General features: G+C 59.9%; 1 protein-coding gene across 1 annotated transcript in view; it reads left to right on the top strand.

Annotated features, from left to right (window-relative positions):
• The window catches only part of LOC140721120 (zinc-binding protein A33-like), a 30,757-nt gene that overhangs the window by 3,384 nt on the left and 5,034 nt on the right, over positions 1–22,339 (top strand). The window contains exons 3-5 of the mRNA XM_073035994.1: positions 359–592; positions 4,434–4,456; positions 5,075–5,193. Coding sequence (XP_072892095.1) covers positions 359–592; positions 4,434–4,456; positions 5,075–5,193 — 376 coding nt within the window. The remainder of the gene's footprint in view (positions 1–358; positions 593–4,433; positions 4,457–5,074; positions 5,194–22,339) is intronic.

The raw sequence follows: 22,339 nt of genomic DNA, 5'->3' as shown, positions 1-22,339 counted from the left end.
GGCGAGGGGCTTTGGGGATTAGTACTGTGGGTAGGGTACTGAGGGGGTTGTTGAGGGGGAATGAAAGAATGAGTGTTGGGGCAGGAGAGGAAGGGAAAGCATTAAGGGAGGGTGTTGAAGGGGGTTGGGTGGTGGTTGAGGGGGATGTTGAAGCAGGGGCTGTGGGAGGTTGAAGGGTCACTGGCGACCCTGTGGGGAATGGTCCCTGAGATCCACCTCATCATTCTGTGGCACTGGAGAGGGTGGCCACCATGGAACCATATGAGGAGGGTATTGGGGGGAGTTTGGGGAGTGTTGGGAGAATGAGCTCGAAGGGTAATCCGTGCTCCATGTTCCACCCCCTCCCTTCGCTGCACAGGAGAAGACGGCTGCCCTGAGGGAGCGCATGGTGTCCGAGCTGGACCTGCTACGCCAGTTCCTCCAGCGGGAGCAGGAGCGTCTGCTGGACCTGCTGCAGGAGGAGGAGAGCCGGCTGCTCGGGGAGATGCAGGACATGCTCCGCCGCGTCCGCGACCAGAGGACAGCCCTGGAGTCCGAGATGGCCAACATCCAGCAGAGGCTAAGCGAGAAGGAGCCAGCCACACTCCTCCAGGTGGGATTCCGGGAATCTCGGGCTACTTCCAGGATGAGTGGATTAGGGAGGGAGCGGCCTTCCATTCCTGCACAAATTGGAGACAAGAACACTGGTCGGTCTGGTTCGGAGAAACATCGTGTCATTTCTGTATACATTATATGGCTATAAATAGTGCCTATAAAAAGTATTCACCTACCCACCCCACCCTCCCCTGAAGTTTTTATGTTTTAGTATTTTACAACATTGAATCACAGAGGATTTAATTTGGCTTTTTTTTTTACACTGATCAACAGGAAAAAAAACTCATGTCAAATTGAAAACAGGTCTCTACAAAGTGATCTGAATTAATTACAAAAGACAAAATAATTGATTGCATAAGTATTCATCCCCTTCAAGTCAATATTTATTAGATGCACCTTTGGCAGCAATTGCAGCCTTGAGTCTGTTTGTCTGGGTCTCCATCAGCTTTGCACATCTGGACACTGCAATTTTTTCCCATTCTTCTTTGCATAACCACTCAAGCTCTGTCAGATTGCACGGGGATTGTGAGTAAACAGCTCTTTTCAAGTCCAGCCGCAAATTCTGAATTGGACGGAGGTCTGGACTCTGACTTGGCCACTCCAGGACACAAACTTTGATGTTTCTAAGCCATTCCTGTATAGCTTTGGCTTTATTTGCAGGGTAATTGTCTTGTGGGAAAAAAAATCTTCTCCCAAGTCACAGTTCTCTTGCAGACTGCATTAGGTTTTCCTCCAGGGTTTCCCTGTATTTTGCTGTATTAGTTTTACCCTCTACCTTCACAAGCATTCCAGGGCCTGCTGCAGTGAAGCATCCCCACAGCACGATGCAGCCACCACCGTGCTTCATGGCAGGAATGGTGTGTTTTTGATTATGTGCGGTGTTTAGCTTATGCCAAACATAGTGCTTAGTCTGATGGCCAAAAAGCTCAATTTTGGTTTCATCAGACCATAGAACCTTCTTCCAGCTGACTTCAGAGTCTCCCACATGCCTCTAGTTGATATTTCATGTTTTTTTTTTCAACTGTGGCTTTCTCTTTGCCATTCTCCCATAAATCTGCAACTGGTGAAGCACCCAGGGAACAGTTGTTGTATGCGCAGTCTCTCCCATCTCAGCCACTGAAGCTTGTAATTCCTCCAGAGTTGTCATAGGTCTCTTGGTATCCTCCCTCACTAGTCCCCTTCTTACATGGTCACTCAGTTTTTGAGGACAGCCTGCTCTAGGCAGATTTACAGCTATACCATATTCTTTCCATTTCTTGATGATTGATTAGACTGTACTCCAAGGGATATTCAGTGTCTTGAAATTCTTCTTGTATCCATCTCCTGACTTATACTTTTCAATAACCTTTTTGCGGAGTTGTTTGGAGTGTTCTTTTGTGTTCATGGAGTAGTTTTTGCCAGGATTCTGACTCCCCAGCAGTTGGACCTTCCAGATACAGGTGTATTTTTACTACAATCAATTGAAACATCTTGACTGTGCACAAGTCTCCAGAAACAGCTGTCCATGTAACTAATTATGTGACTTCTGAATCCAATTGGCTGCACCAGTGATCATTTGGTGTTTCATATTAAATGGCAGGGTGAACACATGCAATCAATTATTTTGTTTTATATTTGTAATTAATAACACAAGAGTCTTCTTCTGTTGATCAGAGTCAACAAAGACAAATTAAATCCACTGTGATTCAATAATGTAAAACAATAAAACTTAAAAACTTCCAACTGGGGTGAATACTTTTTATAGGCACTGTATGTTATATACATGAATATAGTTAAATGACAATAAACTTGACTTAACTAGACCAGTGGGAGGCTTTCTCCAAAGTCAAGGAGACTTGACCCAACATCTTTGGGATGATCTCCTGACCCACTGAGGAGGACATTTATCTAACTCCACCTGGAATTGGAATTGGTGTATTATTGTCACATGTACTGAGATACTTTGAAAGCTTGTCTTGCATACTGTTCTCACAGATCAGTTCATTACTTGTGGCTTGTAATATGAAGGACATTTGATGGCTCTGGGCCTGTGTTCTCTAGAATTCAGAAGAATGAGGGGTGACCTCATTGAAACCTATTGAATGGTGAAAAGCCTTGACAGAGTGGATGTGGAGAGGATGTTTCCTATGGTGGGGGAGTCTAAGACCAGAGGACACAGCCTCAGAATAGAAAGACGTCCTTTGAGAATGGAGATGAGCTAGGAGTATTGCCTGACAAATCTGTTGGAATTCTTTGAGAAATTAACAGACAGGATGGACAAAGGAGAGCCAGTGGATTTTCAGAAGGCCTTTGCAAGGTGCTGCACAAGATAAGAGCCCATAGTATTACTGGAAAGATATCCACATGAATAGAGTTGCTAACTGGCAGGAGGCAAAGAGTGGGGGGAAAAGGGAACCACTTCTGATAGGCTGCTGGTGACAAATTGTGTTCTGCAGAGGTCAGCGTTGGGACCACTTCTTTTCACATTACAAATCACTGATATATGACAGATTGATGGCTTTGTAGCCAGGTTTTTGGATGATCTGAAGATAGGTGGAGGGGCAGGTAGTGTTGAGGAAGCAGGGAGTTTGCAGAAGGATTTAAACAGGGCAAAGAAGCGGCAGATGGAATATGGAGTACGGTTGTGAACTTTGGTAGAAAGAATTAAATCATAGAAAATTCAGAATCAGAGGTGCAAAGGGACTTGGGAGTCCTCGTGTAGGATTCCCTAAAGATAAACTTATAGGTTGAGTTGGTAGTAAGGAAGGCAAATGCAATGTTAGCATTCATTTCAAGAGGACTAGAATACAAATGCAAGTTTATAATGCCTAGGCTTTATAAGGCATTGGTCAGACCATGCCTGAGTATTGTGAGCAGTTCTGGGCCACCTATCTAAGAAGAGAAGTGCTGGTGCTGGCATTAGAGATGGTCCAGAGGAGAACCACAAGAATGAATCCAGGAATGAAAGGGTTAATGTAAGAGGCGTGTTTGATGGCTGGTGTTTAGAAGGGTGGATCTCATTGAAACCTATTGAATTTTAAAAGGCCTAAATATAGTGGATATGGAGAGGAAGTTTCCTATACTGGGTGTGTCCAGTGCCAGAGGGCACAGCCTCAGAATAGAAGGATGTCCCTTGAGAACAGAGATGAGGAGGAATTTACTTAGCCAGAGGGTGGTGAATCTGTGGAATTCGTTGCCACAGACTGCTGTGAAAGTCAAGTCATTGGGTATATTTGAAGCGGAGGTTAATAGTTTCTTGTCTTGTAAGGGTGTCAAAGGTTACGGAAAGAAGGTAGGAGAATGGGGTTGAGAGGGTTAATAAATCAGCCATGGAGCAGACTCAATGGGCCGAGTGGCCTAATTTTGCTCCTATGTCTTATGGTCAAGCTCTTTCTCCCAGGTCCATGCCAATTGTAACCGACTGCTTACGCTAACCCACACAGCAGCCAACAAACCCACCAACCCACGCGTCTTTGTGATATGGGAAAGAAACGGGAGCACTCGGGGGAAAGCCACACGGTCAGAGGGAGAGCGTGCAAACTCCACAGTGCCAGAACTCAGGGTTGAACCCGGGTCTCCGGAGCGCTGAGAGGCAGCGGCTCTAACCACTGCGCCACCGCTGCAAAAGTAGCCTGTGTGTACACGGAGGAGTCGAGCCTGCGTGTGTTGGGGGTTCATGGGTAGGCACATATCCTGTGTGTGTGTGGAGGAGGGGGGTGAATTCTGTCGATAATTCCTAGGGGAGGGGGCTCCCCTGAGGCACTGCTCCACTCAACCCAGCACATCAGTGCGCTGGTCGAGGGGCCGAGAGTTCTGTGTTACTGACACTGATGTTTGTCCCTCCCTTTCCTCTCTTGCAGGACGTCAAAGAGTTGACAGAAAGGTAAGGTGCTGAGCTGGGAGTCACACACACACACACACACACACGTGGCAAATAATTGCATCATACCCAGACAAACACTTAGAAACACACTCTTGCATTGTACAAATGAAAGTGTGCAGACATGCACACACTAACATACATCGCGCACACACACACACAGACACTGAAGATGCTCACACAGATATAGATAACAAGATCACATTCACACCAAAGACCATCCACTGTTCACATCTACAGAGAAATGACAGAATGTACAGTTACACATCCCTAGGTACGGACACACACTCATTCACAGAGATACACACTCACAGACATACACACATACAGACACACACAGATTTACAGACAGACAGATTCCCAAACAGACACACAAACATAGCCATAGACACACACAGGCCCACAGATACGGACTGAGTGACACAAACACATGCCAACAGATAGGCAGGCAGGCAGACGCACACACACACACACACACACACACACACACACACACACACACACACACACACACACACACACACACACACACACACACCAAACTCTATGCTACTACACTATCCTCGGACAGATCTAGCAGTGGGTGTGCAGTGACCACACTGTTCTCTGCCTCTCTGACAGGGTAAAGCAGGGTACATCGGAGTGGCAAGTGGTCTCGGTGACCAAGATGAACATCGGCCCCTTTCAAGGCCCACTGCAGTACGCAGTATGGAAGAGGATGAGAGGCATCATCAGCCCAGGTGAGTGCCTCCCCAGTGGCATCAGTTGTTGCATCTGCTCAACACACAGACAGAGCCGAGAACACAATGATCCACTAATTCACTCCGCAGAGCCTGATCCCCCCCACACACACACTCAGAGCCTGATCCCCCCCCCCACACACACACCTCAGAGCCTGATCCCCCCCCACACACAACACCTCAGAGCCTGATCCCCCCCCCCCACACAACACACACCTCAGAGCCTGATCCCCCCCCCACACACACACACACCTCAGAGCCTGATCCCCCCCCCACACACACACACACACCTCAGAGCCTGATCCCCCCCCACACACACACACACACCTCAGAGCCTGATCCCCCCCCCACACACACACACACCTCAGAGCCTGATCCCCCCCCCCCACACACACACACCTCAGAGCCTGATCCCCCCCCACACACACACACCTCAGAGCCTGATCCCCCCCCACACACACACACACCTCAGAGCCTGATCCACCCCCCCCCACACCACACACCTCAGAGCCTGATCCCCCCCCCACACACACACACACACCTCAGAGCCTGATCCCCCCCCCACACACACACACCTCAGAGCCTGATCCCCCCCCACACACACACACACCTCAGAGCCTGATCCCCCCCCACACACACACACACCTCAGAGCCTGATCCCCCCCCCACACACACACACACCTCAGAGCCTGATCCACCCCCCCCCACACACACACCTCAGAGCCTGATCCCCCCCCACACACACACACACACCTCAGAGCCCTGATCCCCCCCCACACACACACACACCTCAGAGCCTGATCCCCCCCCACCACACACACACACCTCAGAGCCTGATCCCCCCCCCACACACACACACACACCTCAGAGCCTGATCCCCCCCCACACACACACACACCTCAGAGCCTGATCCCCCCCCCACACACACACACACACCTCAGAGCCTGATCCCCCCCCACACACACACACACCTCAGAGCCTGATCCCCCCCACACACACACACACCTCAGAGCCTGATCCCCCCCCCACACACACACACACCTCAGAGCCTGATCCCCCCCCCCACACACACACACCTCAGAGCCTGATCCCCCCCCCCACACACACACACCTCAGAGCCTGATCCCCCCCCCCCACACACACACACACCTCAGAGCCTGATCCCCCCCACACACACACACACACCTCAGAGCCTGATCCCCCCCCCACACACACACACACCTCAGAGCCTGATCCCCCCCACACACACACACACCTCAGAGCCTGATCCCCCCCCCCACACACACACACACACCTCAGAGCCTGATCCCCCCCCCACACACACACACACACCTCAGAGCCTGATCCCCCCCCCCCACACACACACACCTCAGAGCCTGATCCCCCCCCCACACACCTCAGAGCCTGATCCCCCCCACACACACACACCTCAGAGCCTGATCCCCCCCCACACACACACACACCTCAGAGCCTGATCCCCCCCCCCCACACACACACACACCTCAGAGCCTGATCCCCCCCCCCACACACACCTCAGAGCCTGATCCCCCCCCCCCCACACACACACCTCAGAGCCTGATCCCCCCCACACACACACACCTCAGAGCCTGATCCCCCCCCCCCCCACACACACACACCTCAGAGCCTGATTCCCCCCCCCCCACACACACACACCTCAGAGCCTGATCCCCCCCCACACACACACACCTCAGAGCCTGATCCCCCCCCCCCCACACACACACACCTCAGAGCCTGATCCCCCCCCACACACACACCACCTCAGAGCCTGATCCCCCCCCCCCCACACACACACACACCTCAGAGCCTGATCCCCCCCACACACCCACCACCTCAGAGCCTGATCCCCCCCACACACACACACCTCAGAGCCTGATCCCCCCCCCCACACACACACACACCTCAGAGCCTGATCCCCCCCCCACACACACACACACCTCAGAGCCTGATCCCCCCCCCACACACACACCTCAGAGCCTGATCCCCCCCCCACACACACACACCTCAGAGCCTGATCCCCCCCACACACACACACACCTCAGAGCCTGATCCCCACACACACACACACACCTCAGAGCCTGATCCCCCCCCCCACACACACACACCTCAGAGCCTGATCCCCCCCCACACACACACCTCAGAGCCTGATCCCCCCCCCACACACACACCTCAGAGCCTGATCCCCCCCCCACACACACACCTCAGAGCCTGATCCCCCCCCCACACACACACCTCAGAGCCTGATCCCCCCCCACACACACACCTCAGAGCCTGATCCCCCCCCCACACACACACACCTCAGAGCCTGATCCCCCCCCCCCCACACACACACACACCTCAGAGCCTGATCCCCCCCACACACACACCTCAGAGCCTGATCCCCCCCCCACACACACACACACCTCAGAGCCTGATCCCCCCCCCCACACACACACACACACCTCAGAGCCTGATCCCCCCCCCACACAACACACCTCAGAGCCTGATCCCCCCCCCCCCACACACACACACACCTCAGAGCCTGATCCCCCCCCCCACACACCACACCTCAGAGCCTGATCCCCCCCCCACACACACACACACCTCAGAGCCTGATCCCCCCCCCCACACACACACACCTCAGAGCCTGATCCCCCCCCCCCCCACACACACACACACCTCAGAGCCTGATCCCCCCCACACACACACACACCTCAGAGCCTGATCCCCCCCCACACACACACACACACCTCAGAGCCTGATCCCCCCCCCACACACACACACACCTCAGAGCTGATCCCCCCCCCACACACACACCTCAGAGCCTGATCCCCCCCCCACACACACCTCAGAGCCTGATCCCCCCACACACACACACACCTCAGAGCCTGATCCCCCCCCCCACACACACACACACACCTCAGAGCCTGATCCCCCCCCACACACACACACCTCAGAGCCTGATCCCCCCCCCCCCACACACACACACACCTCAGAGCCTGATCCCCCCCACACACACACACACCTCAGAGCCTGATCCCCCCCCCCACACACACACACACCTCAGAGCCTGATCCCCCCCCCACACACACACACCTCAGAGCCTGATCCCCCCCCCACACACACACACACACCTCAGAGCCTGATCCCCCCCCACACACACACCTCAGAGCCTGATCCCCCCCACACACACACACACCTCAGAGCCTGATCCCCCCCCCCACACACACACACCTCAGAGCCTGATCCCCCCCCCACACACACACCTCAGAGCCTGATCCCCCCCCCACACACACACACACCTCAGAGCCTGATCCCCCCCACACACACACCTCAGAGCCTGATCCCCCCCCCCACACACACACACACACCTCAGAGCCTGATCCCCCCCCACACACACACACACACCTCAGAGCTGATCCCCCACACACACCACACCTCAGAGCCTGATCCCCCCCCCCCACACACACACACACCTCAGAGCCTGATCCCCCCCCCACACACACACACACCTCAGAGCCTGATCCCCCCCCCACACACACACACCTCAGAGCCTGATCCCCCCCCCACACACACACACCTCAGAGCCTGATCCCCCCCCACACACACACACACACCTCAGAGCCTGATCCCCCCCACACACACACACCTCAGAGCCTGATCCCCCCCCCCACACACACACACCTCAGAGCCTGATCCCCCCCCCACACACACACACACCTCAGAGCCTGATCCCCCCCCCCACACACACACACACCTCAGAGCCTGATCCCCCCCCCCACACACACACACACCTCAGAGCCTGATCCCCCCCACACACACACACACCTCAGAGCCTGATCCCCCCCCACACACACACCTCAGAGCCTGATCCCCCCCACACACACACCTCAGAGCCTGATCCCCCCCCCCACACACCACACCTCAGAGCCTGATCCCCCCCCACACACACACACACCTCAGAGCCTGATCCCCCCCCCACACACACACACACACCTCAGAGCCTGATCCCCCCCCACACACACACACACCTCAGAGCCTGATCCCCCCCCCCACACACACACACCTCAGAGCCTGATCCCCCCCCCACACACACACACCTCAGAGCCTGATCCCCCCCACACACACACACACCTCAGAGCCTGATCCCCCACACACACACACACCTCAGAGCCTGATCCCCCCCCACACACACACACCTCAGAGCCTGATCCCCCCCCCACACACACACACACACCTCAGAGCCTGATCCCCCCCCCCACACACACACACACCTCAGAGCCTGATCCCCCCACACACACACACACCTCAGAGCCTGATCCCCCCCCCACACACACACCTCAGAGCCTGATCCCCCCCACACACACACACACCTCAGAGCCTGATCCCCCCCCCACCACACACACACACCTCAGAGCCTGATCCCCCCCCACACACACACACACCTCAGAGCCTGATCCCCCCCCCACACACACACACACCTCAGAGCCTGATCCCCCACACACACACACACCTCAGAGCCTGATCCCCCCCCCCACACACACACACACACCTCAGAGCCTGATCCCCCCACACACACACACACCTCAGAGCCTGATCCCCCACACACACACACACCTCAGAGCCTGATCCCCCCCCCCACACACACACACCCTCAGAGCCTGATCCCCCCCCACACACACACTCAGAGCTGATCCCCCCCCACACCACACCTCAGAGCCTGATCCCCCCCCCACACACACACCTCAGAGCCTGATCCCCCCCCCACACACACACCTCAGAGCCTGATCCCCCCCCCCACACACACACACACCTCAGAGCCTGATCCCCCCACACACACACACCTCAGAGCTGATCCCCCCCCCCCACACACACACACACACCTCAGAGCCTGATCCCCCCCCCCACACACACACCTCAGAGCCTGATCCCCCCCCCACACACACACACACCTCAGAGCTGATCCCCCCCCCCACACACACCTCAGAGCCTGATCCCCCCCCCACACACACACACACACCTCAGAGCCTGATCCCCCCCCCCACACACAACACACACCTCAGAGCCTGATCCCCCCCCCCACACACACACACCTCAGAGCCTGATCCCCCCCCCCACACACACACACCTCAGAGCCTGATCCCCCCCCACACACACACACACACCTCAGAGCCTGATCCCCCCCCCCACACACACCTCAGAGCCTGATCCCCCCCCCACACACACACACACACCTCAGAGCCTGATCCCCCCCCCACACACACACACACACCTCAGAGCCTGATCCCCCCCCCCCCACACACACACACCTCAGAGCCTGATCCCCCCCCACACACACACACACCTCAGAGCCTGATCCCCCCCCCACACACACACCTCAGAGCCTGATCCCCCCCCCCACACACACACACACCTCAGAGCCTGATCCCCCCCCACACACACACACACCTCAGAGCCTGATCCCCCCCCACACACACACACACACCTCAGAGCCTGATCCCCCCCCCACACACACACCTCAGAGCCTGATCCCCCCCCCCACACACACACACACACCTCAGAGCCTGATCCCCCCCCCCACACACACACCTCAGAGCCTGATCCCCCCCCACACACACACACCTCAGAGCCTGATCCCCCCCCCACACACACACACCTCAGAGCCTGATCCCCCCCCCCCACACACACACACACACCTCAGAGCCTGATCCCCCCCCCACACACACACCACACCTCAGAGCCTGATCCCCCCCCCCACACACACACACACCTCAGAGCCTGATCCCCCCCCCACACACACCTCAGAGCCTGATCCCCCCCCCACACACACACACACCTCAGAGCCTGATCCCCCACACACACACACACACCTCAGAGCCTGATCCCCCCCCCACACACACACACACACTCAGAGCCTGATCCCCCCCCACACACACACACCTCAGAGCCTGATCCCCCCCCACACACACACACCTCAGAGCCTGATCCCCCCCCCACACACACACACACACCTCAGAGCCTGATCCCCCCCCCCACACACACACACACCTCAGAGCCTGATCCCCACACACACACACCTCAGAGCCTGATCCCCCCCCCACACACACACACCTCAGAGCCTGATCCCCCCCCCACACACACACACACCTCAGAGCCTGATCCCCCCCCACACACGACACACACCTCAGAGCCTGATCCCCCCCCACACACAACCTCAGAGCCTGATCCCCCCCCACACACACACACTCAGAGCTGATCCCCCCACACACACACTCAGAGCCTGATCCCCCCCCCACACACACACACACCTCAGAGCCTGATCCCCCCCCCACACACACACACCTCAGAGCCTGATCCCCCCCCCCACACACACACACCTCAGAGCCTGATCCCCCCCCACACACACACACACACCTCAGAGCCTGATCCCCCCCCACACACACACACACCTCAGAGCCTGATCCCCACACACACACACACACCTCAGAGCCTGATCCCCCCCCCCACACACACACACCTCAGAGCCTGATCCCCCCCCACACACACACCTCAGAGCCTGATCCCCCCCCACACACACACCTCAGAGCCTGATCCCCCCCCCCCACACACACACACACCTCAGAGCCTGATCCCCCCCCCACACACACACACCCTCAGAGCCTGATCCCCCCCACACACACACACACCTCAGAGCCTGATCCCCCCCCCCACACACACACACACCTCAGAGCCTGATCCCCCCCCCCCACACACACACACCTCAGAGCCTGATCCCCCCCCCCACACACACACACCTCAGAGCCTGATCCCCCCCCCACACACACACACCTCAGAGCCTGATCCCCCCCCCCACACACACACACCTCAGAGCCTGATCCCCCCCCCACACACACACACCTCAGAGCCTGATCCCCCCCACACACACACACACCTCAGAGCCTGATCCCCCCCCCCCACACACACACACCTCAGAGCCTGATCCCCCCCCCACACCACACACCTCAGAGCCTGATCCCCCCCCCACACACACACCTCAGAGCCTGATCCCCCACCCACACACACACCTCAGAGCCTGATCCCCCCCCACACACACACACCTCAGAGCCTGATCCCCCCCCCACACACACACACACCTCAGAGCCTGATCCCCCCCCCACACACACACCTCAGAGCCTTATCCCCCCACACACACACACCTCAGAGCCTGATCCCCCCCCCCACACACACACACACACCTCAGAGCCTGATCCCCCCCACACACACACCTCAGAGCCTGATCCCCCCACACACACACACACCTCAGAGCCTGATCCCCCCCCCACACACACACACACCTCAGAGCCTGATCCCCCCCCCACACACACACACCTCAGAGCCTGATCCCCCCCCCCACACACACACACACACCTCAGAGCCTGATCCCCCCCACCACACACACACACACCTCAGAGCCTGATCCCCCCCCCCACACACACACCCTCAGAGCCTGATCCCCCCCCCACACACACACACCTCAGAGCCTGATCCCCCCCCCCACACACACACACACCTCAGAGCCTGATCCCCCCACACACACACACACCTCAGAGCCTGATCCCCCCCCCCCACACACACACACCTCAGAGCCTGATCCCCCCCCACACAACACTCAGAGCCTGATCCCCCCCCACACACACACCTCAGAGCCTGATCCCCCCCCCACACACACACACACACCTCAGAGCCTGATCCCCCCCCCACACACACACACCTCAGAGCCTGATCCCCCCCCCCACACACACACACACCTCAGAGCCTGATCCCCCCCCCCACACACACCACACCTCAGAGCCTGATCCCCCCCCCCACACACACACACCTCAGAGCCTGATCCCCCCACACACACACACACCTCAGAGCCTGATCCCCCCCCCACACACACACCTCAGGCCTGATCCCCCCCCCCCCCCAGGCCTGTCCCCCACACACACACACACCTCAGAGCCTGATCCCCCCCACACACACACACACCTCAGAGCCTGATCCCCCCCCACACACACACACACCTCAGAGCCTGATCCCCCCCCCCACACACACACACCTCAGAGCCTGATCCCCCCCCCACACACACACACACCTCAGAGCCTGATCCCCCCCCCCACACACCACACACACCTCAGAGCCTGATCCCCCCCACACACACACACCTCAGAGCCTGATCCCCCCCCCACACACACACACACCTCAGAGCCTGATCCCCCCACACACACACACACCTCAGAGCCTGATCCCCCCACACACACACACACCTCAGAGCCTGATCCCCCCCACACACACACACACCTCAGAGCCTGATCCCCCCCCCACACACACACACACACCTCAGAGCCTGATCCCCCACACACACACACACACCTCAGAGCCTGATCCCCCCCCACACACACACACCTCAGAGCCTGATCCCCCCCCCACACACACACACACCTCAGAGCCTGATCCCCCCCCACACACACACACACCTCAGAGCCTGATCCCCCCCCACACACACACACACCTCAGAGCCTGATCCCCCCACACACACACACACACCTCAGAGCCTGATCCCCCCCACCACACACACACCTCAGAGCCTGATCCCCCCCCCACACACACACAACCACACCTCAGAGCCTGATCCCCCCCCACACACACACACCTCAGAGCCTGATCCCCCCCACACACACCTCAGAGCCTGATCCCCCCCCACACACACACCACCTCAGAGCCTGATCCCCCCCCCACACACACACACACACCTCAGAGCCTGATCCCCCCCCACACACACACACACACCTCAGAGCCTGATCCCCCCACACACACACACACACCTCAGAGCCTGATCCCCCCCCCACACACACACCTCAGAGCCTGATCCCCCCCACACACACACACCTCAGAGCCTGATCCCCCCCACACACACACACCTCAGAGCCTGATCCCCCCCCCACACACACACACACCTCAGAGCCTGATCCCCCCCACACACACACACACCTCAGAGCCTGATCCCCCCCCCCACACACACACACCTCAGAGCCTGATCCCCCCCCCCACACACACACACACCTCAGAGCCTGATCCCCCCCCACACTCACACACACCTCAGAGCCTGATCCCCCCCACACACACACACCTCAGAGCCTGATCCCCCCCACACACACACACCTCAGAGCCTGATCCCCCCCCCCACACACACACACACCTCAGAGCCTGATCCCCCCCACACACACACACCTCAGAGCCTGATCCCCCCCCCACACACACACACCTCAGAGCCTGATCCCCCCCACACACACACACACCTCAGAGCCTGATCCCCCCCACACACACACACACCTCAGAGCCTGATCCCCCCACACACACACACACCTCAGAGCCTGATCCCCCCCCCACACACACACCTCAGAGCCTGATCCCCCCCCACACACACACCTCAGAGCCTGATCCCCCCCCCCACACACACACACCTCAGAGCCTGATCCCCCCCCCACACACACACACCTCAGAGCCTGATCCCCCCCCACACACACACCTCAGAGCCTGATCCCCCCCCCACACACACACACCTCAGAGCCTGATCCCCCCCCACACACACACACACACCTCAGAGCCTGATCCCCCCCCCCACACACACACACCTCAGAGCCTGATCCCCCCACACACACACACACACCTCAGAGCCTGATCCCCCCCCCCACACACACACACACACCTCAGAGCCTGATCCCCCCCCACACACACACACACCTCAGAGCCTGATCCCCCCCACACACACACACACCTCAGAGCCTGATCCCCCCCCCACACACACACACACACCTCAGAGCCTGATCCCCCCCCCCACACACACACACACCTCAGAGCCTGATCCCCCCCACACACACACACACCTCAGAGCCTGATCCCCCCCCCACACACACACACACCTCAGAGCCTGATCCCCCCCCCACACACACACACCTCAGAGCCTGATCCCCCCCCCACACACACACACCTCAGAGCCTGATCCCCCCCACACACACACACACACCTCAGAGCCTGATCCCCCCACACACACACACACCTCAGAGCCTGATCCCCCCCCACACACACACACACCTCAGAGCCTGATCCCCCCCCACACACACACACACCTCAGAGCCTGATCCCCCCCCACACACACACACACCTCAGAGCCTGATCCCCCCCACACACACACACACCTCAGAGCCTGATCCCCCCCCCCACACACACACACCTCAGAGCCTGATCCCCCCCACACACACACACACCTCAGAGCCTGATCCCCCCCCCACACACACACAACACCTCAGAGCCTGATCCCCCCCCACACACACACACCTCAGAGCCTGATCCCCCCCCCCACACACACACACACACCTCAGAGCCTGATCCCCCCCCCACACACACACACCTCAGAGCCTGATCCCCCCCCCACACACACACACCTCAGAGCCTGATCCCCCCCCCACACACACACACACCTCAGAGCCTGATCCCCCCACACACACACACACACCTCAGAGCCTGATCCCCCCCCACACACACACACACACCTCAGAGCCTGATCCCCCCCCACACACACACACACCTCAGAGCCTGATCCCCCCCACACACACACACACCTCAGAGCCTGATCCCCCCCCCACACACACACACACACCTCAGAGCCTGATCCCCCCCCCACACACACACACCTCAGAGCCTGATCCCCCCCCACACACACACACACCTCAGAGCCTGATCCCCCCCCCACACACACACCTCAGAGCCTGATCCCCCCCCCACACACACACACACCTCAGAGCCTGATCCCCCCCCACACACACACACACCTCAGAGCCTGATCCCCCCACACACACACACACACCTCAGAGCCTGATCCCCCCCCCACACACACACACCTCAGAGCCTGATCCCCCCCACACACACACACACCTCAGAGCCTGATCCCCCCCCACACACACACACACCTCAGAGCCTGATCCCCCCCCCACACACACACACACCTCAGAGCCTGATCCCCCCCCACACACACACACACACCTCAGAGCCTGATCCCCCCCCCCACACACACACACACACCTCAGAGCCTGATCCCCCCACACACACACACACCTCAGAGCCTGATCCCCCCCCCCACACACACACACCTCAGAGCCTGATCCCCCCCACACACACACACACACCTCAGAGCCTGATCCCCCCCCCCACACACACACCTCAGAGCCTGATCCCCCCCCCACACACACACACACCTCAGAGCCTGATCCCCCCCCCAACACACACACACACCTCAGAGCCTGATCCCCCCCCACACACACACACACACCTCAGAGCCTGATCCCCCCCCCCCACACACACACACCTCAGAGCCTGATCCCCCCCCCACACACACACACACCTCAGAGCCTGATCCCCCCCCACACACACACACACCTCAGAGCCTGATCCCCCCCACACACACACACACACCTCAGAGCCTGATCCCCCCCACACACACACACACACCTCAGAGCCTGATCCCCCCCCCCACACACACACACACCTCAGAGCCTGATCCCCCCCCACACACACACACCTCAGAGCCTGATCCCCCCCCCCACACACACACACCTCAGAGCCTGATCCCCCCCCCACACACACACACCTCAGAGCCTGATCCCCCCCACCCCACACCCCCGATCCCCCCCCACACCACACACACCTCAGAGCCTGATCCCCCCCCCACACACACACACACCTCAGAGCCTGATCCCCCCCCCCACACCACACACACCTCAGAGCCTGATCCCCCCCCCCACACACACACACACCTCAGAGCCTGATCCCCCCCCCACACACACACACCTCAGAGCCTGATCCCCCCCCACACACACACACACCTCAGAGCCTGATCCCCCCCCACACACACACACCTCAGAGCCTGATCCCCCCCCACACACACACACACACCTCAGAGCCTGATCCCCCCCCCACACACACACACCTCAGAGCCTGATCCCCCCCCCCACACACACACCTCAGAGCCTGATCCCCCCCCACACACACACACCACCTCAGAGCCTGATCCCCCCCCACACACACACCACCTCAGAGCCTGATCCCCCCCCCACACACACACACCTCAGAGCCTGATCCCCCCCCACACACACACACACCTCAGAGCCTGATCCCCCCCCCACACACACACACACCTCAGAGCCTGATCCCCCCCCACACACACACACACCTCAGAGCCTGATCCCCCCCCACACACACACACACCTCAGAGCCTGATCCCCCCCCACACACACACACACACCTCAGAGCCTGATCCCCCCCCCACCACACACACACCTCAGAGCCTGATCCCCCCCCCCACACACACACACCTCAGAGCCTGATCCCCCCCCCCCACACACACACACCTCAGAGCCTGATCCCCCCCCCACACACACACACACCTCAGAGCCTGATCCCCCCCCCACACACACACACACCTCAGAGCCTGATCCCCCCCCCACACACACACACACCTCAGAGCCTGATCCCCCCCCCACACACACACACCCTCAGAGCCTGATCCCCCCCCCCACACACACACACCTCAGAGCCTGATCCCCCCCCCACACACACACACACACCTCAGAGCCTGATCCCCCCCCCACACACACACACACCTCAGAGCCTGATCCCCCCCCCCACACACACCTCAGAGCCTGATCCCCCCCCACCACACACACACCTCAGAGCCTGATCCCCCCCCCCACACACACCAGGCCTGATCCCCCCCCACACACCTCAGAGCCTGATCCCCCCCCCCACACACACACACCTCAGAGCCTGATCCCCCCCCACACACACACACACCTCAGAGCCTGATCCCCCCCCCCACACACACACACCTCAGAGCCTGATCCCCCCCCCACACACACACACCTCAGAGCCTGATCCCCCCCCCCACACACACACACCTCAGAGCCTGATCCCCCCCCCACACACACACACCTCAGAGCCTGATCCCCCCCCCACACACACACACCACCTCAGAGCCTGATCCCCCCCCCACACACACACACACCTCAGAGCCTGATCCCCCCCCCCACACACACACACACCTCAGAGCCTGATCCCCCCCCCCACACACACACACACCTCAGAGCCTGATCCCCCCCCCCACACACACACACCTCAGAGCCTGATCCCCCCCACACACACACCACACCTCAGAGCCTGATCCCCCCCCCCACACACACCACACCTCAGAGCCTGATCCCCCCCCCACACACACACACCTCAGAGCCTGATCCCCCCCCCACACACACACACACCTCAGAGCCTGATCCCCCCCCACACACACACACCTCAGAGCCTGATCCCCCCCCCACACACACACACACACCTCAGAGCCTGATCCCCCCCCCCACACACACACACCTCAGAGCCTGATCCCCCCCCCACACACACACACCTCAGAGCCTGATCCCCCCCCCCACACACACACACACCTCAGAGCCTGATCCCCCCCCCACACACACACACCTCAGAGCCTGATCCCCCCCCACACACACACACACCTCAGAGCCTGATCCCCCCCCACACACACACACACCTCAGAGCCTGATCCCCCCCCCACCACACACACACCTCAGAGCCTGATCCCCCCCCCACACACACACACCTCAGAGCCTGATCCCCCCCCCACACACACACACTCAGAGCCTGATCCCCCCCCCACACACACACACACCTCAGAGCCTGATCCCCCCCCCACACACACACACACACCTCAGAGCCTGATCCCCCCCCCCACACACACACACCTCAGAGCCTGATCCCCCCCCCCACACACACACACCTCAGAGCCTGATCCCCCCCCCACACACACACACACCTCAGAGCCTGATCCCCCCCCCACACACACACCTCAGAGCCTGATCCCCCCCCACACACACACACACCTCAGAGCCTGATCCCCCCCCACACACACACACACCTCAGAGCCTGATCCCCCCCCCCACACACACACACACCTCAGAGCCTGATCCCCCCCCCACACACACACACCTCAGAGCCTGATCCCCCCCACCACACACACACACCTCAGAGCCTGATCCCCCCCCCACACACACACACACCTCAGAGCCTGATCCCCCCCCACACACACACACACACCTCAGAGCCTGATCCCCCCCCCCACACACACACACACCTCAGAGCCTGATCCCCCCCCCCACACACGACACACACCTCAGAGCCTGATCCCCCCCCCACACACACACCCTCAGAGCCTGATCCCCCCCCACACACACACACACCTCAGAGCCTGATCCCCCCCCACACACACACACACCTCAGAGCCTGATCCCCCCCCCCACACACACACACCTCAGAGCCTGATCCCCCCCCCACACACACACACCTCAGAGCCTGATCCCCCCCCCACACACACACACACCTCAGAGCCTGATCCCCCCCCCACACACACACACACCTCAGAGCCTGATCCCCCCCCACACACACACACCTCAGAGCCTGATCCCCCCCACACACACACACACCTCAGAGCCTGATCCCCCCCCCCACACACACACACACACCTCAGAGCCTGATCCCCCCCCCACACACACACACCTCAGAGCCTGATCCCCCCCCCACACACACCACACCTCAGAGCCTGATCCCCCCCCCACACACACACACACCTCAGAGCCTGATCCCCCCCCCACACACACACACCTCAGAGCCTGATCCCCCCCCCACACACACACACACCTCAGAGCCTGATCCCCCCCCCACACACACACACACCTCAGAGCCTGATCCCCCCCCCCACACACACACACCTCAGAGCCTGATCCCCCCCCCACACACACACACCTCAGAGCCTGATCCCCCCCCACACACACACACCTCAGAGCCTGATCCCCCCCCCACACACACACACCTCAGAGCCTGATCCCCCCCCCACACACACACACCTCAGAGCCTGATCCCCCCCCACACACACACACACACCTCAGAGCCTGATCCCCCCCCCACACACACACACACTCAGAGCCTGATCCCCCCCCACACACACACACACCTCAGAGCCTGATCCCCCCCCCACACACACACACACCTCAGAGCCTGATCCCCCCCCCACACACACACACACCTCAGAGCCTGATCCCCCCCCCACACACACACACCTCAGAGCCTGATCCCCCCCCCACACACACACACACACCTCAGAGCCTGATCCCCCCCCCACACACACACACCTCAGAGCCTGATCCCCCCCCCACACACACACACCTCAGAGCCTGATCCCCCCCCCACACACACACACACCTCAGAGCCTGATCCCCCCCCCCCACACACACACACCTCAGAGCCTGATCCCCCCCCCACACACACACACCTCAGAGCCTGATCCCCCCCCACACACACACACACACCTCAGAGCCTGATCCCCCCCCCCACACACACACACACCTCAGAGCCTGATCCCCCCCCCCACACACACACCTCAGAGCCTGATCCCCCCCCCACACACACACACACCTCAGAGCCTGATCCCCCCCCCCACACACACACACCTCAGAGCCTGATCCCCCCCCCACACACACACACACCTCAGAGCCTGATCCCCCCCCCACACACACACACACACCTCAGAGCCTGATCCCCCCCCACACACACACACCTCAGAGCCTGATCCCCCCCCCCACACACACACACCTCAGAGCCTGATCCCCCCCCCACCACACACACACCTCAGAGCCTGATCCCCCCCCCACACACACACACCTCAGAGCCTGATCCCCCCCCACACACACACACACCTCAGAGCCTGATCCCCCCCACACACACACACACCTCAGAGCCTGATCCCCCCCCCCACACACACACCTCAGAGCCTGATCCCCCCCCCACACACACACACCTCAGAGCCTGATCCCCCCCCCCACACACACACACCTCAGAGCCTGATCCCCCCCCCACACACACACCTCAGAGCCTGATCCCCCCCCCACCACACACACACCTCAGAGCCTGATTCCCCCCCCCCCACACACACACACACCTCAGAGCCTGATCCCCCCCCACACACACACACACACCTCAGAGCCTGATCCCCCCCCCACACACACACACCTCAGAGCCTGATCCCCCCCCCCACACACACACACACCTCAGAGCCTGATCCCCCCCCCACACACACACACACCTCAGAGCCTGATCCCCCCCCCACACACACACACCTCAGAGCCTGATCCCCCCCCCCACACACACACACCTCAGAGCCTGATCCCCCCCCCCACACACACACACCTCAGAGCCTGATCCCCCCCCCACACACACACACCTCAGAGCCTGATCCCCCCCCACACACACACACACCTCAGAGCCTGATCCCCCCCCCACACACACACACCTCAGAGCCTGATCCCCCCCCCACACACACACACCTCAGAGCCTGATCCCCCCCCCACACACACACACACCTCAGAGCCTGATCCCCCCCCACACCCACACACACACCTCAGAGCCTGATCCCCCCCCCCACACACACACACCTCAGAGCCTGATCCCCCCCCCCACACACACACACACCTCAGAGCCTGATCCCCCCCCCACACACACACACCTCAGAGCCTGATCCCCCCCCCACACACACCACACACCTCAGAGCCTGATCCCCCCCCCCACACACACACACACCTCAGAGCCTGATCCCCCCCCCACACACACACACACCTCAGAGCCTGATCCCCCCCACACACACACACACCTCAGAGCCTGATCCCCCCCCCACACACACACACACCTCAGAGCCTGATCCCCCCCCCCCCACACACACACACACCTCAGAGCCTGATCCCCCCCCCACACACACACACACCTCAGAGCCTGATCCCCCCCCCCACACACACACACACCTCAGAGCCTGATCCCCCCCCCCACACACACACACACCTCAGAGCCTGATCCCCCCCCACACACACACACACTCAGAGCCTGATCCCCCCCCCCCACACACACACACACCTCAGAGCCTGATCCCCCCCCACACACACACACACCTCAGAGCCTGATCCCCCCCCCACACACACACACCTCAGAGCCTGATCCCCCCCCCCACACACACACACCTCAGAGC

This window comes from Hemitrygon akajei, chromosome 2 (genome assembly GCF_048418815.1).
Source record: "Hemitrygon akajei chromosome 2, sHemAka1.3, whole genome shotgun sequence".
NCBI classification, from domain to species: Eukaryota; Metazoa; Chordata; class Chondrichthyes; order Myliobatiformes; family Dasyatidae; genus Hemitrygon; species Hemitrygon akajei.
The sequence above is the reverse complement of the archived record's forward strand: the minus strand, read 5'-3'. Positions and strand labels throughout refer to the sequence as shown.